Raw genomic sequence first — 12,463 nt, 5'->3', positions numbered from 1 at the left:
ATCCGTCGATCTTTTTCTATTAACTAATCAATATCATGGTGATCTCTTCTATCGATCTTTCTTTAACTATAATTGAATATGTCGATTACTTTCTTATCGATCCCACAAGCCTTGCTTCAATATAATTTCTATCTCCTCATATTCTCTCTCTACTATTTCTCTCTATAACATCAAGATTTATCTCTCTAAAACATTTTTATTTCTCTCTCTATAATACTATCTCGAGTATATATATGGATTAAAACATCCTCCCTAACTCCAATCCTTCTGAAATAATGCTTACATTTAAGTAGATTAGGTGAGAAGAAGATCTCTAAAATATACATAAAAAAAAATCACAAAGATCAACGAATAGATAATATACTAAAAAAATGATATAAAACTAACATGGTTTTGTACTCGTAACCTATATTAATAGAAAAAAATTAAATTTATTTTCATGAAATTAATTATAAGCATCATCATTAAGTTAACTCCGACTCAAAGATAAATTCTATTATCTTACACAGATGCATAAGAATTTTTTTCGTCTTGCCTTTCGATCATCTTTAGGTCCAATAGCGACACTCAAAATATTTTCTATCATTTTTTCCCCAACAAAATCACAAGATATTTATAAAATAATTAATTCCTAATTTTTGATAATTTTTTTCCGTCTTAAAAAGATCATTTCTATATTAAGATTTATTATTTAATTTAAAAAAAAATCTAAAAATACTTGACCAACAACCCAAACACAGCCAGATGATACGGTCCCAAGTCCCACCAACAGAAAGGAGACTGTCTACTTGAATTCCAAATCCAAGTGACATGTACGTACGTACACACTCCCATCGGACTTGTCTGTTTATTACGTCGTCAACTTGCATGCTTCTTCACCCACCATTGCTAAGTGGTTTACGAGCTCACGGAACTGTTCTTCTTCCTCGGTCTCATCAGGTATCAGGCGGAGGCCGCCGAGTCGGGATCCTCTCCGTTTCGGATGATACAACAACATTCGACGGTCTCCGGCGGTCTCACGGCAGAACGGGAGGGGAATTGCATCCGTGTGGAATTGGAGAGGATCCAACCCAACTCAGCGGCACAGGGGCACGTGGGGACTGGGGCGCCACAACATAATTAGCGAAAGGGGATGCAGTACGCCTACGCATGTGACCGACCGAGCGTCGCTGCTCCTCCGCAGCGAGGCCGTAGAACGTGTCGCACGGATCACAGGGAGGTTCAAACCAATTTTGGAAGGTTCAAACCAATTTTGGTTCGGACCTATATTATTTTTTATCGAACTAAATAAATAAAATTTAAACACGCCCGTGGCAACGGTAACAACAAGCCCAAGATACGCATGGTGGCGACAAGGTTGAAGGCATGGAAGAAGATACATTTGGTATTTTTGAGGTTTCACTTTCAACATAAAAGAATTAGATGTTTCCAAAAGATATATACATCACAAAAATGAGCTGCACTAAACTAGTAGTGATGATCCTACTAATAATGGGGTTGCTCTTCCCGTGAAGACATCACCTGCTATGTGAGTTCCACCTTAGACTGGAGAGGTTTTGTTGTTTTCATGCTTTCTCTGGAGTGCTGCTCTGACTACGTTAGCCCGTGTAATTATCCCAACCTGCAACATCGAGAAACATTTAATGACGAGCACTGAGCAGAAGTACAAGGTAAAAAAAAAAAAGCTTAGCGGATGATTCACGTACCAATTTACCATGACTGTCCACAACTGGAAGTCTACGATATTTTGTTTCCAGTAGTAGCCTGTGATTGGAAACGACAAGCTCTTTAGCATTTCGTTAAAAGCTGAAAAGAACATCAACAACAAGAATTTAGGTATTCAGAACCTTGCAGCATCTTCAAGGTTGGTAGTTTCGCGAACTACAAGAGGGGCCGGAGTCATCACCTCGCCAATTACTCTGCAATTGGTTTTACTTAGCAGCTTCTGGATTTCATTGAATGCCTGCAGCAGGAGGCTAATGTAAGTTCAGCTTTATGAATCATTATGTTGTACAAACAGGATAGAACATGGTGGTTTCTTTTGTATAATATCTCCCTTGACAAATCATCTGGAGTAGGCACGAAAACCAGATATATGTGTCATACTAATGATAATGTGACCATCGTCCATGTTCGACAAAGGCCAAAGGTGAAGCACAATGTAGACTGAGAAAATGCCCCAGTCTGGTAGAATAACATAATCTAGCTGTCTGTCCGACTGTACAACAGTGGAACCAGAGAAGGCCTAACATCGTATATCAAATTTTAGATAGAATGTCAAACAGGAATTAGTTGCTACATATTCAATGTAACAAAATACATAAACTCAATTTTCGTGTGATGGATCTTGCCTTCTTCTCTACATCTAGACTCTTGCATAGCAAAGCATATACATCCTATCTTATAAACAAATACCTCCCAATAATGCTTACGAGGATTATTCTTCCAAATGCTTAGCAATAAACAATATACCAAGTCTAGGAGTTAGTATCATCATGTGTGTCAGCCAATAGATAATCTCCTTATTTGGATCACTTGCAAATCTAGCAAACTATATATGGGTGGTTCTTTTTCCTCCTATGGAATGTGAGTTCATATAATTTTGAGTAACGAAGTTGCGACCATGATACCTTCTGTGCATATTAAACATATTATATCTGGGTTGACAAGTCAATACAGGAGGTATGACAGAAAAAAGAAAAAAAAAATCCCTCAATGTCATATGAGGTTGCTAAGAAATAGGGCATATGCCTCTGAGTTCATCAACGTGACTAATTTATAACTCGATTATGTATGGATACACTCTGTCAGAAGACATCAAGGAAGCGACTTTTAATATGCATTAAGTATGCTATGAAGATATCATATTAGTTCTATCTAATGTCTGAAAGCCCAACAAATATTATCTCAGTTTTCTAGTTCCTTGTCAATCATCAAATATATCACAAGAAGCACAACTTCATCACAAATGATACATAAAACTTTATCAAGACAACAAAATCTACAAATAAATTGAATAATCATATCCTTTACAAGAACAAAATCATACATACCTTCCACGTACTATCAACTTCAGGAAATATGCTTCTATCAATTCTTCCAGTTCCTGAGCAGAAAAGGAGCATTAAATTTACGTTGAGTCATGATGGATCTAATAGCAAATGTTCTTGATTCACAAGGAAAATTTTCATTTATAAATAAAAAAGGCAAACCTAGTGTATGAGACTCCCACCAATTAGGAATTTGGGGAGAATTATGTAGTCTTTAAATCTTACACCTATAAATAGAGAAGTTTTCATGACTTGAATTCTGATTACCCGGGTCGTATAACGACAATCTCATTGTTGTACAAAGGCTGACTCTAAGATTTCTATTACAAAAATTGGAAGAAGAAGGGAAGGAGATTAGAAGACACCTAGAAATACATGACAAGGAATGTTTCTGTGTTTGGGTGTCGTAACATTCTTCTAGCATAATAACTAATTATGTTACTTTGCTTAATGTACTCGTAAAAATGAAATTCCAACTTTTTAGGTGAGAGCTCACATTCATTAATTGCTATCTCAAAATATGGATGTGTTATGAGTCAACTATATTCAAGGTTATCAAACAACCTATCACATTATTCCATCATCTTTCCTAGACTTCCTGTTTTTACCAAATATATTGCATCAAAGGTGCGTTATTAAAAAGACATGATAAACGTGCATTCATGTGATGTTTGCTTATCTATGAGTTAAGTGCACATCCGTGTTGACAATGCTGAACAAATTGCTAAATACATGTGTTGCTTGCTTGGTATCAAATTCTACATAAACTAGCATAATATCTATCATTTTTTAAAAAGGATCTCTCACGTTCTCTCCCTCTCTGTCTCAGATATGCTTCCTTTTTTTTCTTTTTTTTCTCAGATATGTTTCTTAAAGCTTACTTATCCATATTAAGAGACCTTTGATGATTTTTTTATTTGAAAAACTTGGCATCCATAATTCCAATAATTAAGTTCAACTTAAGAATCTCCTTTCCTTGACCTCTTCACTCACCAAGTAAATAGACTACGCTCAGAGAAATAACAGAAAGATTTTTAGTTCCCCCCTTGAGTTCGTGGTGAATGACAAGGGATGGAAAACCACTTTTCTAAGAAGACAGATCCACCTAACTATCTGTATGATCAAGTAAAATGAGGTAGTGATCACAAACTGAAGGGTACGGGAGACATCAAAATAGGCAAAATCTTAAACAACATAAGCTAAGGCCAGGTGGAATAAAGGTTTCAAGATTTCCAATAATCTAGCAATGCTTTTAGGCTTCAGAATTGAAAATCTTCGCCATTACATCCAGCTAAAAAGTAAACGCCAAATTGGCTGGTAGAAAATTTAAGCATGCATAAGGGTACCAACTATATCATCACACTGTTAAAAAAAAATGCCAGGTGTGTAGGTTTTGTTTATATCATTTTGGGTACCAACTATTTGGGGTCGGCTCTTTTCCTGTTATTGAGGCTTGTGGTGCTCATGACATTGTTAAGTATCTGTGTTCTTAAACCACGAGTCTGAATAGTTATAAAACCTTGAAAGGAATTAGTTAACAAAAATACAGCAAAAAATTAACTAAGAAAACCTGAAATGGAGTCCACTGCTAATAAATCATAATCTGAAACTAGTCCAACCTGCAAAGAGGACAAGGAAACAGTCTCTGTAAGACAAACACTCCAAAACAGGTACATAAGCTATTCATGCTAAAAGAACGTTATTCTGAGATGGATGCAAAGAAAAAAGCACAAACAAGACCAATCTTCATACTCAACAAACATCTTGCATTGCCAAATCAACATTCAACTAAGCATTTGATTTCAGAAGGCCATCATGGAAGAGCAACCTCATTTCAATCATACAGATGACATATGAAAGTACTTCAACATGATATAAGTATTCTAAATTGGTGACAACAAGAATACTCTTGAGTCTTGAGACTAAAGCCTTCTACACCTTATCTGCCCTCGAATAGAAAGACAGGACCTCCGTATTCAACTTCAAAGCATACCAAATAGAAAATCTTAGTCTTCTTAAAAGATACAAATCACAAGGCAGTAGAAACTTCGGAGCTTAGGCTGTGGAACAAGAAACTGGACCGCCTTTCTAACAAAAAACCAGATGGCTGGATTGTCAACCAACTAAAGCAAATAACAACAAGAAGCAGTAATATCCCAACCACTTGTTGTCAGTTACATTGATGTTTTTCAGTCATCAAGCTCTGTTTAGGGAAATCTCAACTTTAAGCAACACATGGGTTATATCTTTTAGGGTTGCAAACAGTAATGCTATTCTTAAAAGCTCAAGATATAAAATGGGCAAAAAGTATCTCTGTGTGCATAATCATATGAAAATACATGAAATAAAACCTACAGCTTTTGTCATAATTGCTTATATTTAGGGCATTACTATATCTTCAGAAAAAAGAATTATGCATGAAAGATTAAACCAAGGAGCCATCAATTTTCATCACAATAAGATGGTGCATAAAAGTTCATTTGGTGAAGAGACGTATTCTAATAACTTAATCATCACAAACAAGCAAGAGTTTCAGGAAGCAGAGGAAGAAATTTGGTCAAGAAAAGGGATAGGAGAAGAAGAAAAAAGTGAATACCAAGTTCTGGTCATCATCAATCACGGGAAAGCCAGCGATCATATACTCCACTAACATCTCCAACGCTGTTGATATCACATGATGAATGATCAGCTAAGCAATTATTCCAGGATCCAAGCATAAATAAATAAATAATGAGTAAATGATTAACTAATAAATGATACTGGTGGAACCTTCATCAACTGAAGTGGTAGGCTTCACAACATGAAGATCTTCCTTGGTGACCATAAAATCACTAACAGTATAAACACCACTGCATTGCTGCAACTCATTAAACCAGAAAATATTAACTTAAAAACATCTTGTTTAGAAGTTATATGATGGATACTCTACTAGGAACAAAAAAGAAAAGGGAGCAACTCATCAATTAGTATTATTTTCAAATTGAAACATTAGAAAATAATCTTACTGAAATATAGAAAATGGTTGTGAGCTCTATAAATAAACCTAGATTAGTCTGATACATGTCTCAACAAAATGAAAGAGATTTTATGCAACACTCACAAAATAAGCTAAACATGATGTTCATCTTAGAACCGATGCAATACGAGGGCATCACAGGTAACTAAACTAAGAAAAGGAAACCAAGTTGAATAAACAAGGAAAACTGAACAGAATAATAATTTACCTAATTTGAAAATTTTGCAAACAAAACCATCCTATTATGGGTGCATTTGGGAACACATTTCAAATGTGCATTGAGGGCCAAATGCACATTTCAAATATGGATTGGACGCTGCATTAGAAATGCTCAAATGCTGATGCTACCTTCGGGTAGCATTAACATTTCAACATTTGCTGGATGCTAAATTAGTGAGAAACTAATATGATTTATATTTTCTATAAAGGTAAAATTTTATTTAGTATTTTAAAATATTATTTTTATATTTACTTATATGATTATATTTTTTTATTTATTATATATTTAGGCCATATAATTTTTTTTATAAGATTAAATTTATTTATTTACCTATTAATTTAAATAAAAAATATGTATTCACTTTTGAATAAATATTAAAAATATTAGAAGAGTAAATTTGCCATAAAATATTTAATGAACCTTTGAAATACAATTTTACCAAATAATATTTACGTCAATATATATTTAAAATACAGTTTTGATCTACCATTTGTCAAACGCTTAAAGCATTCCACAACTGTACATTCACTCAAAACCCTTTCTTTAACTGCACATTAAAAATATAAATGTGTTCCCAAGCAAAACCTACCCAACTGCTTTGTCTCTTAGTTTTTAAATCACTATTTTTACAGACCATCCAGATGTACATAATATTTTGCTTATGAAAATGAAGTTTGCAAACGTCAACTAATATCACTCTTCCTAATTATAAGACCAAAATTTCAGCAGGCTTTCTATTCCTGAAAGAAGGTCTGCAGTTTCACGAATCTTTTAACTAAAGTAAAGTAAGACGATGTCTTGCTCAGCCGCTTAAATGTCTCACCCTATAGTTAAGGTAAGAAAATGTCAACTGACTTGTAAAACAGCCAACATCATGTGAAAGACTTTGAATTGCTGCCAGTCAATACTTCCCGTTATTAAGAGCCAAGATGATTGTCAAGCGTGGACTAACAAGCTAGCTATAAAGTTTCGTGACACCTCAGGAATGATCTTCTACAAGGTGTAGTGGGCAGAATTTAAGGTCGATCCAACGTAACCGAGGAATAATAGTACCTTCCAGCCATGTAGATTGAAAACAAACACAAGTAGCTATAAGATTGAAGGCTCAAAAGCTACTTAATTGTTGCTAGATTTCTAAAACAAATCAGCTCTACAACCAAGTAACGCAACAAGTGGTCAACGAATTCTAAAATTAGATATAACACATGCAATACAATAAGCAAATCAGTCATCAAGATGGAAACATACGGCACAAAGCTTCGCATAACAACCAGGACCATCCAGTTAGGAGTGACAGGAAGGAAAAGATCCAAAGTTGCCCACCTAGGGTTCGAATTGGATCCCAAAATAGAACCACGATAAAGAGAAGGAAGACTTGGAAACGGGAGAAGCGAGAGCCTCACCGGCAAGGAAGAATTAGTCGCCGAAGCCCCATCCCGCGCAACGGCACCGGCGCCCAAATGAAGGAAACGCCGGGGCCGCTGCTGGTCGAGGAGGTGGCTGCCGCGGCTGTGGCGGACGGGCTTAACACCGACGGTGGCAGAAGGGCGGACAAAAAGAGACTCCATCGACAGCATCCTTCCTACTCGCACTCTCTAAACTAATCCCTATTCTCTCTTCTTCGCGCTCGGTCTCTGCTTCCCTTCTTCCCTTGCAGAGACTCTCTCTACTGGTATTTATAGAGAGAGACCCGCGGAAGGAGGCGAGAGACGGTTCGGAGAAGCACAGGAGAAGTGGCCGCTCAACTGAGGAGGAAAAGTAATAAAAGTGTTGCGGGATATTTGTCCTTTCCCTTTCTCTGCAACTTGATAGGCTCTTCTTATTTTTCTTTCCCATTTATTGCATTTTTTTTTTATAACTTTGAATAATTTTTTTATTCCAAAATATTAATTATTTTTAATAATTAATTGTATTGTATTTATATTAATTATATTTTTTTAAAAAAAAATAAGGTAAAAAAATACATATTTTTAATTCAAATAAATATATTGTTCTTTTAATAAAAATTATATTACTCTAAAACATGATGACAACCAAAATCATCTATCTCATATAGCCTATTTTCAATTATCCGATAATATCTTCTCTCGAAAAAATTAATAAATCAAGAATATTACAAACAATATTTTGTAAGGCTTATGGGGGTTGATCATATCTTTAGTAAGTTGTAAAAGAAAAGAAGAATCTATTTCCATTACGAGGCTATACACCCTTTGCTTGCTAGTAACTTCTAACTCCTCTTTGATAGCTAAAGATTCATTTTATCCGATCAATCTTTAATATGGATATCTATAATTAATATATAAAGAAAAAAAATTATTCTTAATATAAAATTGATTCCTCTAATAGTCGTCGTGACCCATTAATAATTAATTTTTACCATCTATATTCAGGAGGAGGAGATCGATAGACAGTAATAATTGAAAATTGATGTATGACTAAGTGTTTAGCATCAACTTCTATAAAAACCATAACATAATAGTCACTTATATAAATATACTATAAGTGCTTCAAAAATCAATCCAAACTAGTTTCTTTATTTTAGTCGAATTTATAATGGATAAAAAGTTTACTTCTATATAGTTATATTATTTTTTAGTAGGGTTGTGGGATATTTATCCTTCATCTCGCTTAGCTTTCCTTATATATATATATATATATATATATATATATATATATATATATATATATATATATATATAATATTTTTGGCATCAAAGCATGTTTTTAATTATTGAACTTGCTCAAAGGGATAAATACAAAAATACCTAATTTAAATGGTAAATTTGCATTTCTTGATGTACAAGCAAACACTTCTACCTATGAAAAGTCTCATACATACACGTTTCTTCAAATATGATAAGGATGTGTTTTTTGTATTTTTGTTTAATGTGAAGCACAATTTCAAAACATTAAAGAGGTCAAAGAAACATGGAATTGTAGAGCTAAAATGAATCTTGGAATATTCAACTTCTAGAAGTTGAAGTTGTACATTAACTTGTCTTCTCCGACTTTGAGATGCCTCTTTGTGCCTGTGGCAGAGAATTATTTTCATTCTTTTATTTCTTAATGTCCTTTTCCAACAGTATGCTGTATAAAAAATGAGCAATATGGTACAAAAAAATAATTAAAATATAATTTTGTCGATCGACTTGAATTTAAAACCATTAATTTATTTATTCAAGTCACTAATTAAAAATAAAAAAATATACATAAATATTAAGGATTCTGCAAACTTAAGTAATTAAGGTGCAAATATAATAACATAGATAAAATCTTATAAAGTTGTATTTTTTCAATATAAGGATCAAAACATAATTTTATACTTTGAAGTTTTCCTATAATTGAGACGTGATAACAAGTAATTGGATAAACCTCGATTAAATGAGAGGATTATATAGCAATTGGAGCTATAACATAAAATAAAAATTATTATTATTATTATTTTTGGTTGCTTGAGACTATATAAGAAGGTCTATTTGAGAAAAAAAAAAGAGTGAAGAAAAAGAAAGGTCACAATAAAAAATTTTAGATTATTTATGTTTTCCATGATATATATATATATATATATATATATATATATATATATATATATATATTATACTGTTTAGAGAGAAGAACAAGAGTTATTTTGTTTTTTTTTTTTGTTTTGAAGAAATGAGGGAAAAAAAGAAAGTTGAACCTAAACAGTATTTTAGGGTAAACCACGGACCAAATCGATCGATCCATCTATATGGACTGGTGCACCCTATAAATCAATTCTTAGGGTGATTCCCAAAATCGATGAGATTGAGAAACAAGGACATAAATTTTTGAGTATTTTCGAGATTTTTGAAATGGGGGAGTGATTGATCAGAAAAAACAAAAAAAAAGAGAGGATATTTTCCTAGTTAGATTTTTTTTATAGGGATAAATAACTAGGTTAGAGGATTATAGGAAGAAAGTGAAAATATTCAAAATATATAAATAAAAAAGAATGCATAGAGATATCATTAGGTCTAGTGGCTATGAGATTTTTTTTTATCAAAAAAAAAAAGATGATTGTAAAACCTAGCAAAATTATAATAAGTGTTTCTAGCTATATCAAATCTAATTATCTTATAAAGATAAAAATTAAAATTAAAATTTCTTGTATAAAGGATTGAGAGATTCTAGTATGATTGGCTATCGCAACCACTCTCTAAAACACATATAGTAAGTACTCTCACAATATCGAAAAATTTAAAATAATATTTGTATGTCCTTTATAATAATGTTCATTAGATTGAGCAATATCTCTCCAAGATTAACAAGCGACACCCCTCTTTGATTGTGGCATTTCAAAGCAGCATCTTCGTAGCATTTAGGGAAATGTTCCAAAATAAACCTACCACTACCAACAATACATTCTCCATTAGTATCCCTAATCACCCCCAAAACCATGGGTGGAATCAATATATCCATCTGTATTCTTTTGTTTCCCTTCGAAAGGGGGATCTTTCAGCAGTAGTTTAAGAGACAACTAATCTCTTGGAGAAAAAGTACTTGGATATTTGGTTGGATATCATTAAATTTGGCCTCATTTCTAGTCTTCCGAAAGTAGACATAAAACATTAGCTATCAACACTCTTTTAAGGATAATTGGATCCAAATCCAATCTACTGTTTCCTTTCATCCACTCCCCTCTTTGTTGGAATTGGATGTTTAGTTTAAGTTGGAGCATATTTTAGAACCTAACAACAAAGGAGAGTTGAACAAGGTATGGACTGAGTCAGAATCCTCACCACAAAACCTGCAACAATGTGACACCAAAATGCCTAACGCAGCTAATCTTTCGTATATAGGCACGCCCAGATTATTAAGCTACGATGTCAACACATGAATTGAATGAAAGATTTATAGCACAACTTATAGTAACACCGAGATTAAGCTAATTAAGCAGCTCGAACACCACATAATGACCCATTAAAACATTTGGGCAACAGTTGAAATGTTAATATAGCAAAGGGAGAATAGGAAGATTTATTCATCGGTATGTGGAGACACCCTATAGCGATTTAATGTCTTAGGCAACCGCCTTTTAACCCGGAAGTCGCGGAAGCATGCCTTCCACTCCTCTCTCTCTCTCTCTCTCTCTCTCTCTCTCTTTATGCTCTCTCTCTCCATTACTGCATGGAAGTGGAAGTGGAAACGAAAAGGAAGCTACTTCTATTAGTTATATCATGCATTGAAGCTCTTTACATGGATAATGAAGAGTTCAACTCCTACAAAGCATCTTCTAATCTGTCTTCCTTCACCAACAAATTAAAAACCTACAAGTAGAGATCAAAAGAAAGAAATCTCTCTCTCTCTCTCTCTCTCTCTCTCTCTCTCTCTCTCTCTCTCTATTCACAGCCTATGAACATCTCCTCCTTCTCACTGCGACACCAGTTGTCATCGGAGGTGTCGGGGGTCGGCGCCTGATTAAGGTCAGGGTTCTTGTACCGAGTCTCTCCTTCGCGACGCGGGTACTCCTGAGAGCCGAACAGCGCGGCAGCGTTCATCTGGAGCGCGTCGACCTTGGCGCCCACCTCGGCGGCCTTCTTCCTTATCGAAGCCGCCGACATGTCGGTCGTCGTCCCGCGGTCGTCGATGGAGATGTCATCGGGGAAGTTAAGGCGGGCGGTGCGGCCCCGAAGGTAGAAGAGGGCGGTGTCGTAAGCCTTGGCGGCGGCCACGGGGGTGCAGTAGGAGCCCAGCCATATCCTGGACCGCTTGTTGGGCTCCCTGATCTCCGCCACCCACTTCCCCCACTTCCTCATCCTTATACCTCGGAAGGGCCTCTCCTTCGACCTCGTTGCCGCTTTATCTGGTGGCAACTGCCCCTCCATCTCCATCTCCATCCCTCTCTCTCTCTCTCTCTCAAACCTCTCTTCTTGTTGAGCTCCCTCTCTTCATTACGATCGTATATATTGGGAAATCTTAGCTGTGGTTTTCTAGGGTGTGCAATATATAGCAAGCACATCTTGCTGGGTGCTGTTGGAGTTGCTTATCCGATAGCGAGCCAAGGACGGTGGCGACGAGCGAGTCTCCTACGAGGAAAACGCCGTGAGTGCCTATCTAAAGTCTAAATTAACTAATATTGATATTATAGATTAAAACAAATTCTCTTTTTTAACTTTTCCCCATATTTTATCTAATATATTAAAATATTATTTT

At 35.0% G+C, this 12,463-nt stretch overlaps 2 protein-coding genes across 2 annotated transcripts; both read right to left on the bottom strand.

Moving 5' to 3' along the window:
- Positions 1 to 1,357: 1,357 nt before the first annotated feature.
- Positions 1,358 to 8,004, bottom strand: LOC103998479 (CBS domain-containing protein CBSX1, chloroplastic). Its single transcript, XM_009419962.3, has 8 exons — positions 7,690 to 8,004; positions 5,820 to 5,907; positions 5,647 to 5,711; positions 4,621 to 4,669; positions 3,054 to 3,106; positions 1,848 to 1,963; positions 1,707 to 1,764; positions 1,358 to 1,621 (listed from the first exon to the last, which is right to left on the bottom strand). The coding sequence occupies exons 1-8, from the start codon at positions 7,861 to 7,863 to the stop codon at positions 1,541 to 1,543; spliced, it is 684 nt and encodes a 227-aa protein (XP_009418237.1). The 5' UTR covers positions 7,864 to 8,004; the 3' UTR covers positions 1,358 to 1,540.
- Positions 8,005 to 11,264: 3,260 nt separating this feature from the next.
- LOC135598128 (ethylene-responsive transcription factor ERF011-like) lies at positions 11,265 to 12,237 on the bottom strand. Its single transcript, XM_065091668.1, has one exon. The coding sequence runs from the start codon at positions 12,145 to 12,147 to the stop codon at positions 11,650 to 11,652; it is 498 nt and encodes a 165-aa protein (XP_064947740.1). The 5' UTR covers positions 12,148 to 12,237; the 3' UTR covers positions 11,265 to 11,649.
- Positions 12,238 to 12,463: the final 226 nt, after the last annotated feature.

This window comes from Musa acuminata, chromosome BXJ2-1, assembly GCF_036884655.1.
Source record: "Musa acuminata AAA Group cultivar baxijiao chromosome BXJ2-1, Cavendish_Baxijiao_AAA, whole genome shotgun sequence".
Lineage (NCBI taxonomy): Eukaryota > Viridiplantae > Streptophyta > Magnoliopsida > Zingiberales > Musaceae > Musa > Musa acuminata.
Note: the sequence above shows the minus strand (reverse complement) of the source record. Positions and strands in the feature narration are given on the sequence as shown.